Below are 20,164 nucleotides of genomic sequence, written 5' to 3'. Positions count from 1 at the left end.
CACGTCATTCATGTCGTATCTCAGGCCCTTCAGAAAACAGACACTACGCTTGCTCAAGCTTCCAGTGTTCTGCACGCCACCATCTAACGGCTTCAGGAAATGAGAAAAAACTGGGAGGAGATTCTCACTTTATGTGAGTTGAGTGACATTTCTGTCACAGAACAGGAGCCTTGGCACAAACACCCTGCACGCGTGACAGCCACATTATCTTCTGCACTTGTGGAGAGCATGCTGGGGCAAAAGGAGCTGTGCACCTCCAGGACAGATGGCCTGGAGAGCCCCAAGGACAGATGGGCAAAACATCTCTTCTATCCTGTCATTGACACACTTGTTGGAGCCTGTAACAAATGCTTTTCAGAAGAAGCAATGCAAACTGCAAAATGTGTAGATGCTGTATTAATCTGTGTGGCTGATGGTGCTTCAGGACCGAAACAATATACTTCCACTCTCTCCCTCAACACTGATCTTGCCCACGTTGAAATGGTCATGGTGAAAATAAGTCCGGGTGGTTTAACTCTGGAAAATCTAAAAGCTGCTGCCTTGACAGGATTTGACGGGACTAAAGTGCTTAAATTGGCACTGTTGCTTCCAGTCGGGACTGCGACATGTAAATGCACATTCTCAGCCATGCGGCGGGTGCGCAACTGGATGAGAACAACGATGGGCCAGCATAGATTGTCATCTCTGTCACTTCTCTACATTGAGAACGACATCACTAAAAGGCTTAAACCTGAGAAAATGGTTGAAAAATATGCCACAAAGGCCCCATGGAGGATGCTGCTTCATTAAGGTAAAAGCATTGATTGATTAATATTAATTAATTATGGGCTACAGTGCAAACAAAAAACAAACAGAAAAAAAACAAGTAGAGAATGAAAGGAATCCTTCTGCTGCATCACAGTTTGATGAACATAATCAATAATATAGTGTATGTATCTGCATATGGGTAAAGACTTTCTTTTTTTTCTTCTTCTTTTGTCCCGTAACTTCTCCATTCCTCCTGCCCTAGCATGTTCTCTGTGTTCTGTAGGTTCTGTAATGGGTATTGTTGCTGTTTTTCATAAACTGTTGTTTTCACTATGATAATTTTGACAGTTTGTTGTGAATTTTATTTTATACTGGTTCATTTATTTCTTGGTCTTAGTTGTATTTATATTATTTAAATTAATATTCTATTTAACTTGCACATCACAAAATGTCATAAATATAAAAAGGCACCTTTTTTGGACAAAGTTATGTTTTCCACTGATTAAGCACCAGCACCATTTCAAAAGTACCAGTTTGGTATCAGATAAACCTTAACGATACCCATCCCTAGAGGAGTCACAATTGTTTTGAGGCATAAAGGAGATCTTCACAATATTAGGCAGGTAGTAGCTTAAGTGTTACAAAAAGATGAGCTGGATTACAGCTCGATAGAGTAAGGAACAAAAGAAGTTCTGTAGTGTTCACTACGGCAGCAGGGCTGAATCAGTCTGCTTTAGAATGAGGTCCTCTGTCCTTCTAATGTTTTGTGTAGTGGATGGGATGGATTGTCCATAATAGAGAGCAGTTTCCAGTGTCCTTCTGTCCCTCACTGAGACAAACAACTCCAACTCACATGTCCAGCCTTGTGAATCAGTTTGTTGGACCTACTGATGTCTTTTTTGCTGGTACTACTTCCCCAACAAACCACAGCAAAGAACAGGGCACTCGCTACAACGGACTGGTAGGAAGACTCTAGTAACTCACTGTACACATTGAAAGACCTAAGATTCCTGAGTCTACTCAGGCCCTACACAGCATCACTGTTGTCCCTCGTCCAATCTGTTGTTCATGTGGACTCCCGGAATTTGTAGTGGTCCACTACGTCCACCTCCACTTTCCCCTCCAGGCCACAAAAAAAGAGACAGGACAGTCCCCTGTGGCGCCCCCACATTACTGACAACAGTATCTGACAGGGAGCCCCCCCAGCCGCACAAACTGAGGCCTGACAGACAAGTAATCAGCAAACCAGTGCACAGTGGAGGTGCTGACACCCATCCTGAAAAACTTCTCACTCATCAAAAAGGAACACACCTGAGGCCAGACAAATGACCACAGTGTACTTTATTAAATTAATTTTGGTTTGTGTTGCATTAGATTCAAATAAAAATTTACAAAAATCCCATATATACAAAAAGTAATGTTGATCACTCTTTTTCCATACTTTCCCCAACTGAACACTTTTTTAGCACTTTCATCAGTGCAAACTACTGAAAAGACCATGTATGTTAAACATTTGTATCTTTATTTAATACAACACGCACAACATTTATTTTTTTTTTCTCTGTAGTATATTGTCATAGTTAAAGCCATCATAGTGGCATCAAACCTCTAACGACATCCTTCACAGTCAAAAATCAAAGAGAGGAATGTTTTTTTTTATATATATATGTATATATATATATATATATATATATATATATATATATTATATATATATATATATATATATATATATATATATATATATATATATATATATATATAACGTACACTTTGCACACATTTATTTACAGATACGCATTTGAGTTGATCTCCAAGTACAACCAACTCTCTTTAAAGTCCTTCCCTGTACAGAACGGTTATACAAATTTGCCTGGAATCCTATTATTATTCACCTGCTGGTTACTGTGCTTGTACTTAGGCTGGATGTTCCCATCTGGGACTGCTGCTGCTGCATAGATTTTGTCCTGACCATTAAAACTAAAGCAGTAATTTTTATCTGGTTAAACAGGTAACGGGACTTCAAAAGTCAATTTCTCTCTTGTGTTTGACTGGTATACATGTTGACCACTGCAGCAGAGCTTGGTTGGTGAACAGAGCAGTCTAAGAGCTATGATGCTCACAAGAAATGCAACCTGTTCAAGAGAGTTTCAAAGGGCACAGAAACACAATACATTGCTGCTGTTTGCTGGGTTTCAGGGTGGAGGGATGTGATCGTGGAATAATTGATTTTTCATCAGTGTTCTATGGATGTGAATTCTACCACTTCCACCTGTAAGCAAAAAGATTAATTGAACTTTAATTATGTTTAGGCAACCGAAGTCTTCTGGATTGGTGCAGATAAAACTTTCCTCACAGTAAAAAGTAACCATGCCTATCTGGTGAGACAGTTTCAATTCATATGGTTACACCATCTTCCTTCCCTCTATAATATATTTAACATACACTCTCTATTAAACACATATTTTTATATCCCTGATGTTTGTATTGTTTATGTAAATATCTAAGGCAACAAAATGTTCGGAACCTTTACACTGTGAGCTCAGACTACACACAAACTGAAAGTGATCGTCTGGAATGTGTTTCCTACAGCAACTGAGTAACAATGGGTCATATGAGGAAATACTTTTTTCTCTATATTTTATTATGTATTTCTTTACAGTACTGATGTCCCAACTGGTGCCTTAGCCTGACCCCTTTTTGGTGCCAAAGAGAATCTGAATCCTCCTTGCTGGACAATGGCATAGTCCTAGTATAAGCACAGTAACTGTTGATACATCATTGAATAGTGTTAAATCAGCACAAGTACACACCTACCTACACACCTACACACGCACAGACAGGCACACACCCGGTTAGCCAGCACCTTCAACCTTCAGTACCTTCAGCACCTTCAGCACCATCAGTGCAGAGTGTCAAACTATGTCCTGGGTGATTAGGTTGAAACAAGGACATAAATAGAAATATATTCTTTTTACGGCAAACAAGATCACAGAAGAAGCGTTACAACCAGAGTGAAGCTTGCCTGTTTATGTATCCTCCTATTTTTCATACATTTCCAGCAGTGAGCAGTGTCTGTGGAGTCTTAATGGAGTATGCTCTTTTATTTATCTATTTCAGTCTAATTCCATCTTTCAGCAGTGAGTGTAAAGAAGTATTTGTTTTAATGGACAACAAATTTATATAAATATTAATAAAAAAGTTTGCGAATTCTGTTAGAGAGGTTACTTGAAAATTTGAATATGAGCAGCCCGATAATTATTCAGTTTAATTTTCTGAATGTATGTTGTTAAGTATATGATTCGGATGACTGAATGTTATGTGGTAATGTAATTTTAAGTTTTGGAAAATACATTTTCAGTCCAAACTGTTTCCAAAAATATTGACGTACAGTAGGTCTGAAGGGAATCCTGTATTAGAAAAGACAATATCTTGCCTGTGGTCGGGGGCGAGGCCTTTCTATAAATGAAACAAACTGAGATAGTTTTATGTTCAGTACATGTTGGTATTACATCATACTAATTGGTATTGTGTATTCAAGTTGCTAATTAATAAATTAAGGTTACACTGAATTTGGGAGAGGGGAAAACACTGAAAGAGAAGCTGAAAATGAACTTTGTGTTATGATGTCTGTTTCAAATAACATAAGGATGGAACATCAGCTTTTACAAAAAGCAGGCTATAAACAAGAAATCTGTTTTTTATATGGCAAACAGACTATTCTGTGCATAATGGATTTTTCATTTGGTGTGGGTTTCATAGATTCTTGTATAGGCAGACAGCCACTGCTAAGCTGTCTGAATGTAAACCCTTTCTTTTTCTACTAGAAAACAAAAACCAAACAAACAAAATCCTTCCTGCTGGGGTTGAGCTTCATTGTGGATGTAAATATTTTCAGCTAGTAGTGGTAATGACGCTTGCATCAGCTGCATTAACCACACTTGCAAAAAAAAAAAAAAAAAAAAAAAAACTACATTGCTTGCAGCAGAGATAGCAAATTACAGTGGCCTGGATAAACTGCTTCATTCCAAACTCCACACCCTCACATCTAATAATTTTTCAGATGTTAAGTCTTCAGTCTCATACAATATCTACTCAAGTAGGATCATTTTACTCAGTATAATCAAACTATCAGATCCTAACACATAAACAGGAACAAGAACGACGATGTGTATGAGAACATTTCTCAAAGTAAAATTGTGAAGAACTGGAATATCCATATTTTTAGTCGAATAGCTGAAGATAAGTCATCTTTGAACGATTTCAAAGACAATTACGCTATTAGGCTAATGTTATATGGACAATAATGACTGCCAGTGCCCCCAGAAGGAGACTGCAACAATATTGTAAAGACATGACTGTAGGTGTAGGGACACTTCCACAACAACAATGTATAACACAATCCAGAAATGCTGTGTCATCCTGGCAAAAGAAAGGAGTGATGCATTTGGAGTATAAGAAAGAGAGTGGGCTCTGTCAATGTCTAACCTCATTCTAGATGTATTTGATGCAGCACGGCTTCAGAAATGTGGTGCATCATGAAATTACAAATACAACAAAGGAGGCCCTGAATTGTAGAGAAAGTGAAATCCTCTATCAACAAAGAACGCTTTTAAAACCACAGCAGTAGGTCTTATTGTTTGCATAGTTGTGTTAAGAAGCAATGCAACACAGTGGTTAACATAATCATCTCATCTTCTACTACCACTAATCCTCACTCGGATCGTGGGGGTTGCTAGAGCCTGTCCCAGCTGTGATTGGGCGAGAGGCGGGGTACACCCTGGACAGGTCACCAGCCTATCACAGGAATAACACACAGACAAACAACCATTGACACTCACACTCACACTCACACCTAAGGTCAATTTAGGGTTATCAGTCAGTCTAACAAGCATGTCTTTGGAGGTGGGAGGAAACCAGAGAACCTGGGAGAACATCCATGCAGACAGAGAGAACATGCCATGCAAACTCCTAGGTTTGTAGATAACTGCAGAAAAGACGTGGCCTGGAGTAGAGAAAGTGCACAGACTGGTTAGCAGAAAACCAGATAAAGCGTACTAAATCACAGCTATGGTCCTTTAAAGTACACAGCAGATCACATACAACATTGCAAACATCTGTCTTTAACATGGACACAACATTTTTTGACTTCCACCAGCAATTACATAAATCCAACATAACCCATATGCCCTCCTCGGGCATTTTTGTAAATTTTTTTCAACTTTTTTTTTTTTTCATTTGGTGATCATTTTGGCTGTGTTGAATTTCTACATGACCTCTTCTCTGTAGCCATTTTTTTTTAAATCCAGTGTCTTTTACTCTTATGTTATTTATACTCTCCTCTGGACTCCTTCGTGGCAAAAATGTACACGCATAAAGAAACTGCCATAAAATCCTCATATCACTAATTAAACAACTTCTTGCTCAAAACAACCAAAATTTCATGTTTTCAGAATGTTAACCCCTTAAATGCCACAGTGTAAATACAAAGTTTTAAATGTTTTTTTGTTTGTTTGTTTTTTTTTACAAAAAAAGACAAAATAAACAGTAGGGGGAAAAACAGTCCTCATACAGTACATCAATATTTTTGCAGCTTTTTTCCATAAATCACTTAAACAACTTCAGACTTGCTCAAAACTACCAAAAATTTCAATAATTTTCAGAATTTTACCTCTTTAAATGCCTGTCTGAAAATACGTCAAAAACTGAATTATTTTTCATAAAATAAACAGTAGGATGATGGGACTTTGGTGGTAATTATAGTCTTAGATATGCCAAGGATTAGCAATAAAATTGATTTGATTGCATCAGTATTTTTTATGTAGTGTCAGATACTTTCTCTGGACAACTTCATGGCCAAAAATTCCCCATTATAACTACATTTTTTAATCTGGTTGCCATTCCAGTATAAAACCATGCATTATGTGATGTTAACATTTCATTTAGAACAAAACTAGTGATATTTGACATTTTTACTGTATTTGATCAGATTCAATCATTTTCTCATTGTAGGTTGATGCATGAAATTCTTGTAAATTTCCCATTTATTATAATGGAGCCACATGACTGCCAGGGACCCCCAAGTGTGAGTGTGTCGGTGTGTGTGTGTGTGGTGTATAAAACCTGAATACTCTTGAAATTCTGGTACTTTGAGTGAAGTTGTTTAAGTGATTCATGAAAGAAGTATATATATATTGATGTATGAGGGTTCTTTATAGCAGTTTCTATGGCAGTACATTTTTGCCACAAAGGTGTCCAGAAGGTAGTAAATTAGAGGAGGGCATAAGAGTTAAGTGATTTAAAATTCCGTCCAATAGAAACAGCAAAGCAAATGTGCCTATATTCATCAGGGCAGTGAATTATGGCAATGTTTTTGTGGTTGGATCTAATGATCTATGTACTGAAAAATTTGAAGGTGTAATATTTAATAGAATAGGTGTGAGGCTACATATTGCAACAATCCCACTAAAAATGCAAAAGGTTGTTTTTAAACCTGTGTTTGATTTGTTAGCTCTGTGGGGGATCTGTGGCTGCCCTATGCAGTACACACTAATGTAAAGAAGTAATTAAAATATCTTCAAGCTGGTACCCCTACTCATTGGATCTTTAAATTATCTACTTAGCACTGTTTACTTTTAATTACAAGAATAATTCTGTGTCAATTGATTTTGATTGAAATAATATAACTGTAATTTCTATAAACATATCAACTGGTGGTTTCCAAGACTGTTACTAATGCAAACAAAGCATTTCCTACTGGTGGAATCTCACATTAAAAGCATGTTTTTTTATTATGTAGTAGTTACAGTAAATGCAATGGGTCATTTGATATGAATTATATATGCATTTACAAAACAAGAAGGACCCTTTGACAGCATTTCTTGTTTTGTTTTTTTTTTTAGCATGAGTTGTGACTGATGTAGTGACAGGCTGTGCACTTCGTTCTTCTCAGCAAGGTAACCAACTCTTTTCACCGTGGGAGTTGGAAAAATGAAAATTATTGCTGTATTCTTTTTTTTTTTTTTTTTTTTTTTAAATAACTCGAGAGTATATGAGAACAATATTGCAAGGCTACAATGGTGATACTCAGTGTAACAAGCCCTAACGCCCGTTTAGACATATTTAGAGGCACACTAACAGTCTACAACAATGGTAGTCACTGAAAGCTATTCAAACACTTGAATGTGGTATGATTAAACTGCATTAAACACAGCTAGCTACAAGAGTTGCAATATCAACCAGAACTTAAACCTTTGAGACTATCGCTGTAAACTTTGAATATCGACTGTAATTACCTGCAAAATTCATATTTCATTCTGCCTGTTGTATGTCTGTCATAAACCAAAATTAAACATGAAAGAATGTGACTAAACATCTGTTGTGTGGAAGAACTTTGCAGTACTCTGTGTAGTACTTGCTGTTGCTGGTTTAAGTAAAATTTGACTTAGTATTTGTTGTGACAATGTGACTGTTCAGTTTCATTATTGTTATTTGAAGTTTGAGAGTACTGTAAAAAAAAAAAAAAGAAAAAAGGCAGATATATACTTTTCAAATCTGTTGTATGTAGATAGTTTGGTTGAACCACAAGAAATGGTTTACAGTTAAATGCCATGATTATCCCATTGACTTGTTCTTTGCTTTATCTCCCTGCACCATTATTAGTAAACAAAACAAAAAAAAAATGTAACATAGCAAAATGTCAAAGACAACCTGGAACATTTGTGTAGACATTATGTTACCTCCTAAATACCATTGCCTTGAATCTGTTGTCACAAGTGGGAGAGCACAAGGGAAAACATAGTGAATTTACGGTAACCAAAAGCTCATTTATATAATAGCTTCATTGCCACCTGCTTTCCACTATTTCCTGAAGTCAAGTTAATTGGGTTGGGAGAGCAGAACTGAATTTAATCCAATTCAGTTTTATATACAGTAGTCAGTAACAATGGATAACTAAAAATAAATAAATAAGATAAAGGTAAACAAAACAAAGCAAAAACTTCCTTTTAACAGGAAAAAAACTTGATAGGGTCCTGTGTGCATTAGGACCGCTGGGTAAAGAGACAGAAACAGAAGGTGGAGATGGGACAGAAAGGAAGAGTAAACAGGAAGAGAACAGACAAGCAGATACATTTCGATACGTGCAAATATACTTGCAACAAATAAACATTACCCCATTCACATCGAAAATCCCGGGTTGATGCAGGATTTTCAGACCTGGGTCAACCTGCAAGATAAACAATGGACAGCATGGTGTTTTGGCTTTCAGTTTGTTGATGACCTGAAAAATGGACGGGTCAAACCCAGCTCTTTCAATTTGAATAAATCACTGTGTTCTGCACAGTGCCCGATATCCACTACCGAATGTCAGATCCCAAGGTCTTGCCAGTGTGCTGCCATGATTGATTAAAAGAAAGTGTGGGATAACACTATACAAGCTGTATATAAACACAGTCGCACTTGCATTCCTTGATCTGTGCGATTTCCAGACACCGCGTTTCCGTTAACAATAGTATAACAACACATTTGGAACAGGCAGGTACATCAACGTCATGGTGTAAATTGGCGGGTCGACGGAATTCCTGTTCACATGGAAGACGAGCCGAACTCATAAAATCCCAGGGTTGATTGCGTTGGGTCATTTGACTCAACCCGGTTTTCCGACCGATGTGAAAGGGGCTCATGATACAAACACGAGTGTATGATACTACAGAATGCATGATACATGGGTGAATGATTGTGGTTTAAAAACACTGGATGGGGGCACTAGTGAGCATTAACATGCAAAGACGTGTTTTCAGAGAGCTCCTGACCGGGACAAGCTTTTTGAAATAAATATAACTTCTGAGACCACTTTAACTTACACCTCACCAAAAATATATGTAACTGGAACACTGCTGAGCCTGTTTTTAACTCCTAACTCAGATAACAACAGTGAAGAAGGTACCATGCCCAAAGCTAAACTCAGGAGTGAGCAGGCCACTAAAACGCCTGAGGTTTTAGTGGCCTGCTCACTCCAGTTCTACAGAGGAATCCTCGGACCTGTCGGAAGTGATGCCAGCTATTGATAGCAGCGAAAATGAGATATTGGCACATATTGACGTGTTTTCCAATAATCTTAACGCAAAAACAGACATGGCAAAACATGAGATGGGCTAGTGGATTTGGAGGGTGGCCTAAACATATGTTCGGATAAGACAATGGAGATGGAGGGTGATGTGGACCGACTAAAGTCGGGGGTTGCTACCTTGCAGCTAAAGCTAGATGACCTCGAGGGACGAACTGGGTGCTGGTGTAACTAGGTCACCATTAAAGCTGTATGGTAAACATCTTACTTCATTGATATTATCTAAGGGTTGTAGGAACAAAGATGCCTTAAAAGTCTCCCTACTACTTAGTTTGAAAGTGGTTAATTGAAGGACTGGGGAAAAAATAGACAATGGAGATTATCCCAGGGAAGAAATTACCAACGACCTGTCAGTATTTAATCCAGCACCACATTTGCTGATAAACACTAAAATGCTTGATTTAATGATTTCCTCCATCTAGACGGGTGAATGGGTCAGAGATGTCTACACTGTGCTCATCAGACCACACTTTCATTTACATCGTGGTTTAGTGACATGACACAGAAAAAGACACAAATCAAACAAAAGCCCTCCCATCACAGAGATGCTGATTCGTACTGGATTATTTTATCATGTTTTTTTTATCATGTTCATGTTTAATCATGCTCAAATGACCAGAACACACATATAGTATGACAAAATAATCATGATTACAACAATGCGCTCTCACATTAAACTGTAACACTCCCGCCTGACAGTTTCCTTGATTTCAGCCAGTTGATATTTGCAAAAAAATTATTTGCTCTGGAGTTTTATCTGGGGCCTCTAGTAATTAGGGCCATGGGGCAATGCACAGAGGCACTGGCCCCTGCAGCTATTTCATAGCTGTAGGGGCCAGTGCTTTGGGGTACATGACTGCCTAGGTTTGGTGTGAGGCGAATATCCAGTTCCTCAGTATCAGTGCTCAGTGAAAGATGATCGTATGTCTGTCTGATTAGCTCTGGTCGTGGGTTTGATTCCCATGTTGACAGAGATGATACCCCCGGCAGTAGCCCCCCATGGCCCTTTCAGAATTTCCCAGAGGGAATTTTTTTGTAATAGGAATCATCCTTGTCCGTAATTTGTAAAGTAAAACTTAGACTGCAAATTACCTACCATATTTCTGGTAACACGGATGTCCTTTGATAAAACTAGTCACCAACGATATTTAATTCAGTTCCACATTTGCAGATAAACAGGTATGCTTGATTTAATTATTTCATCCATTTAAATGGGTTAAATGGGTCAGAGACATTTGGACTGGATTAGTATTATCACAGGACATCTGTGTTACCAGAAATATGGTAGGTAATTTGCGCTGTAAGTTTTACTGTACAAATTACAGACATGGGCAATTCCCACGGGATTGACAGACAACTTCCAACTGGGGATGTCATGATTACTCGATTTCACAATTAATCGCGGTATTAAGCGCTACGATTAATTGATCGCAATGTTTCCTGAATACTGTCAGAAAATATTATGCCGGAACCATTGTAAATGGCAACTCAAACAGAATGAAAACAAAGTTACGCAACCCCACGTGTTGCCGCGCCTGCCTGTGTTGCTTTGTTTTGGTCCCAGCAAGTTGCAGATGAGAGGCATGCATGTGAGGAAAATGGCAGAAGAGTTATTCCCCCCGACCAAGCGTGTTAAATCAGTCATGTGGGAATATTTTGGATACAGGAAAAACGACCAGGTCGTTTTTGAGGACAGCTTGCCAGCATGTAAATCATGTTATAAAAATTGGAAAGGAGGAGGAAACACATCTAATATGTTTGACCACCTGCGAGACAACCACCCAACTTTGTATGCCAAAATAAAGGTAAATATACAGTAACATTAAAATATGTCAATGTTTTTCTAATGTTGCATTGAATTAGTAGGAAATTAAATGTTAGCATGTCATTTGCAATTAATTGAGTAAGAGTACGACGCGGGTTCGCCTTTCAGTGCAGCGTGAGGACGATCGCTTTTCTTTTTGTCGTCAGACAGTCTCAGTGTCAGTGTCTGTGCAGTGAAGTGTAGAAGAAAACGCCATGTAGTCAAGGTCCTTAGCATTACCTCCTTTTGCTTTCTCCCATCTGTGCATAAATGTTGGCCTTGTGCTTCCAGCTCGATCCAGTGCTTGTACACTTGTGTTTCTAGTCTGTTTCATGTTTTACTAATTTGTTTATGTCATTGTAATTTAAACATAAATAAATTAACCAAAATAATAAGTTGTATATGTGGCCACATAAAATTAGACAAATGATTAAAGCGATTAAAAATAAACTTAACATCTGGTATAGATGACAATTGATGGCTTAAATAATTTAAACAATTCTCCTGGGGGATGAATGATTGGTCCTATAGATACTTAAATATACAAATACAAATATTGGGTCATATAATTATTAATATAATTATGTTTTGGCATCAAAAGATAGAAATAATGGAAACTTTAAAAACTTCAAGGAGTGTTCATGTGATTTTACATATGAATGAGTTGTGAAATCAATCAACGCATAATAATTGTGATTATTGTAATATCGTGATAAATTCTCTGACAATAATTGTACTAAGGAAAACTGTAATTGTGACATCCCTGCTTCCAACGTTCTTACAAATTACTAGAGGCCCCAGATAAAACTAGTCCGGTGCGAATAGGCAGTTATCTTCTTCTGTATATGTGCACCCTGTGGCCTCTTATATCATTCATTTTTGCAAATATTCTCAACTGACATAAATCGGGGAAACTGTGAGGCGGGATTCAGTGTTACAGTTGCATCACTGTAAATCCCCTTCTGTGATGGGAGGTGATTCGCACCTTTTTCTGTCTCTTGTCACTTAAGAATTGCGATGTTCTGTAAATCAAAGTCTGAATTGATGTTAAGGAACACAGTGTAGACGTCTCTGAAACCATTCAATCAAGCATTTAAGTATTTATCAGCAAAGATGGAGCTGATTTAAATACTGACAGGTCATTGGTAATTACTTCAACGGGACATATAAAGTCAAAAATATATTTTGCATTATCCATTATAATTTACAAAACTGAAGCTGTTAGAAGTATAAATTGCCCTCTGACATGGAGTGGAGTGAGGCGGAAAGCAGTAGAGATCATGCCGCATGGGAGGGTAATAGTCGTGAGGGAAACTACATTTTTCAGCTCGTGCATCCCCTAGAGGCAGCTCTACTTCCTCCACAAACTCTGGAAAGCCAGAGCTGCAGCCCCCATCATGTGCACCTTCTACAGAGGCACCATCAAGAGCATCCTGACTAGCCGCATCACTGATTGGTATGGAGTCTGCACCACATCCTGCCGCAATACCCTCCAGCACACAGTGAGGGCAGATGAAAGGATAACTGGCGCTTCTCTCCCTTCCCTCCAGGACATTTATAATACCGTCTAACTCCAAAGCCCAGTGCACTGCTGGCACACAGCTTCCTCAGTGACTGGGCACAGATGGAACTTCTATCTAACCCACAGCCAATACTCACCTGTTTGTTATCATATATATAAGATGTGCGGTTAAAGAACTCTGTGATCAAAGCATCTATGAACACTTGTCTGAAACAGGCCAGCTGCTTTTTACCCATCACAAACAACCCCTGTTTTTTAGTGTCTCTTTTACACAATACTTTTCAGTCCTGGCGTAGAAATGGTCTGGTGTTTTTCAGCACTCTATACACAGACCATAACATACCCAGTAACCATTTTTTTCAGATACCTTCAGATAGCTTGCTGTGCAAAGAAAACGTTCCCAACATTCCCGTATTTGCCACCCAAAAGCCCATTAGGTACAATTTTGGAATTAGATCCATTTGAGGAGAAACGGGTATCTGTAATTACAAAAATTAAAGTCTGTGTCATAGGATAAAACTAGACAGGCCTGGGAGCGAGATCTGGGTATGGCTATTTTGGAAGAGACATGGGGAGAGAGCCTAACTCACATTTACACCTATTCACTTTGTTTACGGCATGGTTTGATTTAATTTAAGGTACTCCATCTCATTGATTCAAGGTACAAGTTAGCAAAAATCTTTCAGAATCCTAACCCTTTGGTATACCACTCCCCTCCAACTGTAAACTAAATAAATTTAATAAAAATGCAGGAGCATATGCATCTCTGATTATCCTCTTCAACTGGATGTCAGACAAAGCACCATCTTTTTTACAGTGGTTGAAGGAAGTACTTTCATTGCTACCGTTGGAGAAGCTTAGATACAGAATAGATAAAAATAACTATAATTTAAAGCCCTTTTGTAAGTTTTATTGAAGGCCTTTCCTTCCAGTAGCCCTCCTTATTATTCCTTCTTTTTTTAATATGCATTTTTACAGTGACCCTTGACTATTGACTTTGACAATCATTATCAGACTTTAATTTACTTTATTTTTTTCCTTGATAATAGACTTGACGGTGTGCCCCTGGGTGGATGGTAGAGCCCTGCACCGAACTGTTTTCTTCATCTCGCTGCTGCCTGCTCCCGCTGAATTTCTGACCATTACCGCCCGCACCTGCAACGTGTGTTACACTCCCGACCACTCCCACAATGCAGTGTTTTTTGTTTTTTTTAGCCGCCCACTCCCACCCATTGTAAAGTTTATACCGCCCGCTCCCACGAGATTTGATTTGAAAATCCCAATGCAGCCCGTGGGTGAGATTAGTAGTTTGTGTGTTTTTGGTTTTAGCTTTGAACTAGTTTTATGTCCTATGAAAATTGAAAAATAAAGATAGAAAAAAAACACTGGATAGACTAGCATTCAAACCATTCATTGTAGAAAAGCACAGTCGATCTACAGTATGCTTATACATTTTAGAAGAATAAACAAGAGCACAAGAATGTAAAACTCTGTAGTAGACTGGCAACCTGTTCTGACCTGCTGGAATAGGCTATAGCTGGCCACCACCCACGACCCTCTAGAGAAGTAAAACCATGTCAGTTGTAGTTATATTACAAATGAGTTGGTTGTAGAAATAATTGGGTAAAATAAAAAAGAAATAATTCATAGGGTACCATCTGCATTGCAATGAAATGCATGCAGTGTTTCCTAAAAACATGGCATAAGACAAGCATGTATAATGTGAAAGTAGTCTATCGGTTCCATCAGTCCTGTTCTGACTAACTAATTATCTTTTGTATGAGTGGAAGGACCATCGCTGACATCACCAAATTGGAGTCTGTCTTCTAGATATGAGTTAAACCAATTAAATGCAAGTTCTGTTGTAAAATATTGTAAACAATACAGTCAAATCCATCACCAAGATCTAAAATGCTCTGCATTGTACAACTTAACTTCACATTCAAACTCTGACAACAAATACTAAAGTATAATTCTGCTTTGAATAGCCCTACAAAACAAGAGAACTGACATTTCTTCTTTGTTCTCTAAAGTGCAGAACTTCCACACTTGTTGAATGACTATATTCTGTTATGTTTGGTTTAATTAATGGCAGCCATAAAACAAATACAAAATATTATGCTTGGCTATGTACACAGTCTGATTAAAGCATCAGACTGAGTACAGTACAACATGCATTGATCGGCCCCAGTACTGGTTGGGAGATCCCTTCACTAGATGAATTATTTCTGCTTTGCCAGGTGTAGTAGAAGTAGAAAGTTACAAGTCAGTCAAGCATTTATGTCGTTAAGGAGTGCTTGACTAACTCATTGACTTAATTTAGCTTAATGGATAAATATAGCTAGGTAACATCTACTACCAGCTGAATGCAGTATTGCCTAGATAATCTTTAGTCAGAGCCAATTAGTTACTTTAACCAGTGATTTGGTTGTACAAATAGATGATATGAACAAGTTGGAGATTTATGTAGGAAGGTATATTAGGTAGGAATGGATAACTGTGATCAGTGAATACTGACAGTGGAATACATGAGTAGTAAAAGAGAAAAGAGTAGAAGTTCCACTGAGACCAGGGCAGGCAACCCCACTTCATAGTAATGACCCTCCTGACACACACAAGCACACGCACACACACACACGCACACACAATTGGAAATAACACGGAATTACAATGATTTCAGTACCAGTACACAGTTTAGTACCAAGTTGTATCACAGTACTGTTTCCTGGTGGTTGAATTTGTTAGTTTAAAATGGCTGCTTGTCTGTGCTTTTCTGTTCCATCCTCAACTTATTTCAGACTCCAAGTCATCTACTCCTGTCCTCTTATTCATTGCAACCTACTGCTTTGTTCATTTCTTTTGCTATCTATATATTCCCTTTCACTGACATCACTACATAGCCAGGTATATGAGACTGGATTGCAAGTAATTGAGTTGAAGCTGTCAAGTAGATTTTTCTTTTGGCATTCTGTGTCTTTAACATTGTGTCTGCTCAACTTCCATCCTGTCTATCTCGGTTCCTTTTACTCCACCCAATGAGTTCGTTTCATTTTATCCAAGCAAACCCCATCAGTGACCAGTGTGTTCTTGTAGTTCTTTTGCAGCCTGACCTTGTTTCAGTAAAGATTACAGTTGTCCAAAAGAAATTAAGGTCTCAGTCAGAGAAAAGCCCAGCCAACTCTCTTGTTCCTCAGTGGCTAGATGATGTTTCCGAGGAAACTTTTTGGCACAATGCAAATGGAAAGAAAGAAAGAAATTACAGTTTTCATGTAAATATTGATGAAGTTTTATCAACATTCCATCGTATCCTATGGTAACACATCATGGGATTTGGGTGTCATTTATGTTTTAGTAAATATCTGATGGCATAAAACTTATCCAAATAGTAATCATTCTCTCACTTTACACTGTTTTCACCTTTTTTTTTTTTTTTTTTTTTTTTTTTTACTTCTTTACTTTAACTAAATGCTGAATATTTTACTAAACACAGCATCTTGTAATAACACTGGCAACCTTACAAACAACCCAAACACATTCGGTGACTGAACTTGCCAAACAGCTCATCCAGTCACTACGGAAAGCCCCAAATTTGCTTGGATTAGCCACTAATGCTGTGGAATAGGAAAACAAAAAAGGGTGAATGAGACATTTATAGAAAGATTATTGGTATTAACAAATTCATTTTGACACAGTCCCTGTTGCTATGTACGTCATAGCAAGGCAACCCTCAGTGAAACACTCCTGGATGGATAGCAAGATGGACTTATAGTGTGGTCTCATATTCCAACCGCTCCTGCACCAGAGCATCATCTTTGTATTGTAACCGTGGAGGAGTAAGGGAGCAGTCTATGGCCAAGATTGCTTTGCGTATGCTGCGGTCAAGAACGTGGCGCTCCCAGGCTGGGTAACGATTCCTACAAAGGTCGATTTTGATAACGGTCTCTTCTAAGCGCGGAGCACGAGACGATGGAGTGGATGGCACTGTAGGGCGGACCTGAAATACAGGCATGCAGCTGTCACGCTCAGAATACTTTCCCATGTCACGTTCGAGGGTTGTGGTGGCTCCTCGGTTGGAGCGCAGTGAGTTGGTGGCACCTTCAGATGGCAGTGTGGAAAACTGTGCAGTGGGGTCCAGGTCAAGGCCTTGACTGCTTGGTGAGTGGCCAAAGCGGGGCCCATTGGGATGGAAAAAGGCGTAGTACATGAGCATGAAAACCACACCAGTGAGGAAACTGCTGAAAATAACACAGAGTGCTGGCACTGCAAAGGCATCAGTGGCGTGGGGTGATCGGTAGAGATACCACAACGCACTGAGAGCAGAATTCTCCACCAGGATAACCAGGTAATAGATAAAAAGGCGACACCTGCACAGGAGATGTGATCAAAAAAACATTGTCAGATTACTTAATATTAAATGTGAAGCAAAAAACACCAATTTGGCAGTATGTTGCTTGTCTATGTTTCACAGGAGGTAGTACTTTTGCCTACTTTTTACATTTTTTCAATATAGACCAAATTAGGAATGTGGTGAATGCAGTGAATACATGTATACTATGAACTGCATTTGATTTTATATTTATATTTAATTATTATAATAATTTCTTTTTTTACATCAAGTCAAAAACTCAACTCTACTAAATTTTATTAAGCATCATTTTATTCCCAAATTCTTTATAAGCACATTAGAGTTCTGTTTGTTTTAATGTGTTTTAATTTGTCACAGAGTTGGTAACTGAATATACAAGTGTTTTGGTTTACAAAATACAGTAAGACCCCCAGACATCACATTGAATGGAGTTGAGTGTCCTTACCTTGTCCGTCCTTCCTTGACGTTGAACCATGAAAATATGTAGATTATACCTACAACCATATCAAACACAATCTCCTCCCATTTAGTGATGCAGAAATCGGTCTCACAGTGGACAATCCAGAAGGTCATGATGCACCAGTGTAGGACAATGAAGATGCCAAAGTAGAGTTGGAACACAGAGGCAAATAGTGCAAAGGTGATGACTCTGGCTGCTATAGTGAAAAAGTGCCAGCAGAACTGGATGATGACTGCCAGGTAGCTGATGGGCTTCTTGTCATCTCGGGATTCTCGCAAGGCCTTCTGATAGGAGGCCAGGGCCCAGGCCAGCGATACTAGGGAGGCTGCAGCTGTCATACCTGCAATAGACAAATATTTTGAACACACACGGGAAAGGGAAAGGAAAATCTTTGTGGAGCAAGTTCATACTGTTTCATAATGTTCTAACCCAAGCTTATCGGACAAAAGGCAGAAAATGGGGGAAATGCTTAGCTAAAGAAAAATTTAACAAACACTTGGAAATGGAATATGAAAAAAATAAAGGCTTCACCAAAACCTTTTTAGTCTTTTTTAGTCTTTATTACACAGGCTGCTCTATTTTACCATTAATTTTTTTCAACTTCAAGCATTGTTTCCTTTTCTGAATTTTCTTAATTATGAGTATGTTTATTGTCATCATATTAATCTTAATTAAAAAGCTTATAGTCTGATTTGATAAGCGTGAAATAGACTACTTATTGGTGACACAATAACAATTGCTTTACCACTGATGTAGAACCTCATTGGTCCAACACACAACACAGCATCTTCAAAACTGCGGTATTGACATTCCTTTATGGCCAACTGAGGGAACTGAATTGAGACTGTTCGCATACTCCTTTTCTTAGAAAACAAAACTGATGAGAAGAAATGAACATTTCTTTATTTCTGAGTGTCAGTTATGAACTGACACAAAGCGTAATGCAGCATTTTTTTTTTTTACCAATTTGATAACATTTTCAGTTAATACAGGGTACTTCTACATTCATCTGCATTTTTCAGAAGTATGTATTTTACTTTTAGTACTGTGTTGTAGAAGTCGTAGTACTCTATTCAGCAGAAAGAAGCAGAGAAAAGCAGCAGCATCCAAGGACATCCACACTACTATAGTATCCATCTGGTCATTAGGCTGAAATCGGACATTTGAACAAAAAAGCACTTCTTCATTGAAAGGATTTTTTTTTTTTACACCGGACCATGTCTTTCATGGACTTAGGCAATGGCATAAGGATAGTAAAGATATGATTTCTGTTGAGGTTATTATGGTTTAAGTTATAAAAAAAAAATAGACTAAGTCATACATCTCTATGATGACACAGTTGTGGCAGCAGTGTTAGTGCATGTTACCTTGTACAGCCTGGAGCTTGTGTGTCTGTATGATGATGCACAGTTGCAGTACCAACTGTGGAGCGCTTTCTAGAAATGTGGCCAGTAGATGCAACATGCTCACATCTGCAAACTCATAGACCATCCTCCAGTGGTAACGCCAACGCTCTGTCTCGGCACTTTGACGACTCTGAACTCCTAGGTAAATGGTATGGAAATACCTGGAGGGAACAGAAGACAAATATCATGCTTCAGCATCCAGTAAGCAGGGTAAAACATTATAGCACTGTGACAAAGAATGGCTCAACAAAATGAAGTAAGAACCACACAACACAATATTGATACAATATTATCCATACACTGCTTTTTCAAGCAGTGACTTCACACTTAGCAGATAGTACTCTATGTCAATGTACAGCTGTGTAGGCAGCATCATGTGGAATGTTGCAGTTGCCTCCTGTAGTCCAGACCAAGTGTGATGTGTGATTCAAATTAAGACAAGAGTGTGAGTGGGATGGTGAGTTGGCTGAATGGTGTTGAAGGTGAGAAGAAGTGGAGAAGATCTTACAACAATGCAGTATACTTATGTAGTTCCTGCCTTTTTAGGAGGAAATCATGGTTTTTAATATTTGTTTATAAAACATTTTTTTCACAGTTTCATGGACTCTTAACAAAGTTTGTTTTATTTCCTGCAACTATTAATTAAACAGTATAATCCTTTGAGCAACCTAACCCATACCCAGGAACACAAAGTTCCTGTGACAAAGAGACAGAGACAGTCTTCAGGTTCTA

At 38.3% G+C, this 20,164-nt stretch overlaps 1 protein-coding gene across 1 annotated transcript in view; it reads right to left on the bottom strand.

Annotated features, from left to right (window-relative positions):
- Positions 1 to 2,489: 2,489 nt before the first annotated feature.
- Positions 2,490 to 20,164, bottom strand: part of xkr4 (XK related 4) — a 31,395-nt gene continuing 13,720 nt past the window's right edge. The window contains exons 2-4 of the mRNA XM_047589138.1: positions 19,394 to 19,593; positions 18,012 to 18,366; positions 2,490 to 17,564 (exon numbers count right to left, since the gene is read on the bottom strand). Coding sequence (XP_047445094.1) covers positions 16,964 to 17,564; positions 18,012 to 18,366; positions 19,394 to 19,593 — 1,156 coding nt within the window. The 3' untranslated portion in view covers positions 2,490 to 16,963. The remainder of the gene's footprint in view (positions 17,565 to 18,011; positions 18,367 to 19,393; positions 19,594 to 20,164) is intronic.

The sequence above is a fragment of the Mugil cephalus genome, chromosome 7 (assembly GCF_022458985.1).
Source record: "Mugil cephalus isolate CIBA_MC_2020 chromosome 7, CIBA_Mcephalus_1.1, whole genome shotgun sequence".
In the NCBI taxonomy this organism is placed as follows: domain Eukaryota; kingdom Metazoa; phylum Chordata; class Actinopteri; order Mugiliformes; family Mugilidae; genus Mugil; species Mugil cephalus.
This window is presented reverse-complemented; position numbering and strand designations above follow the sequence as displayed.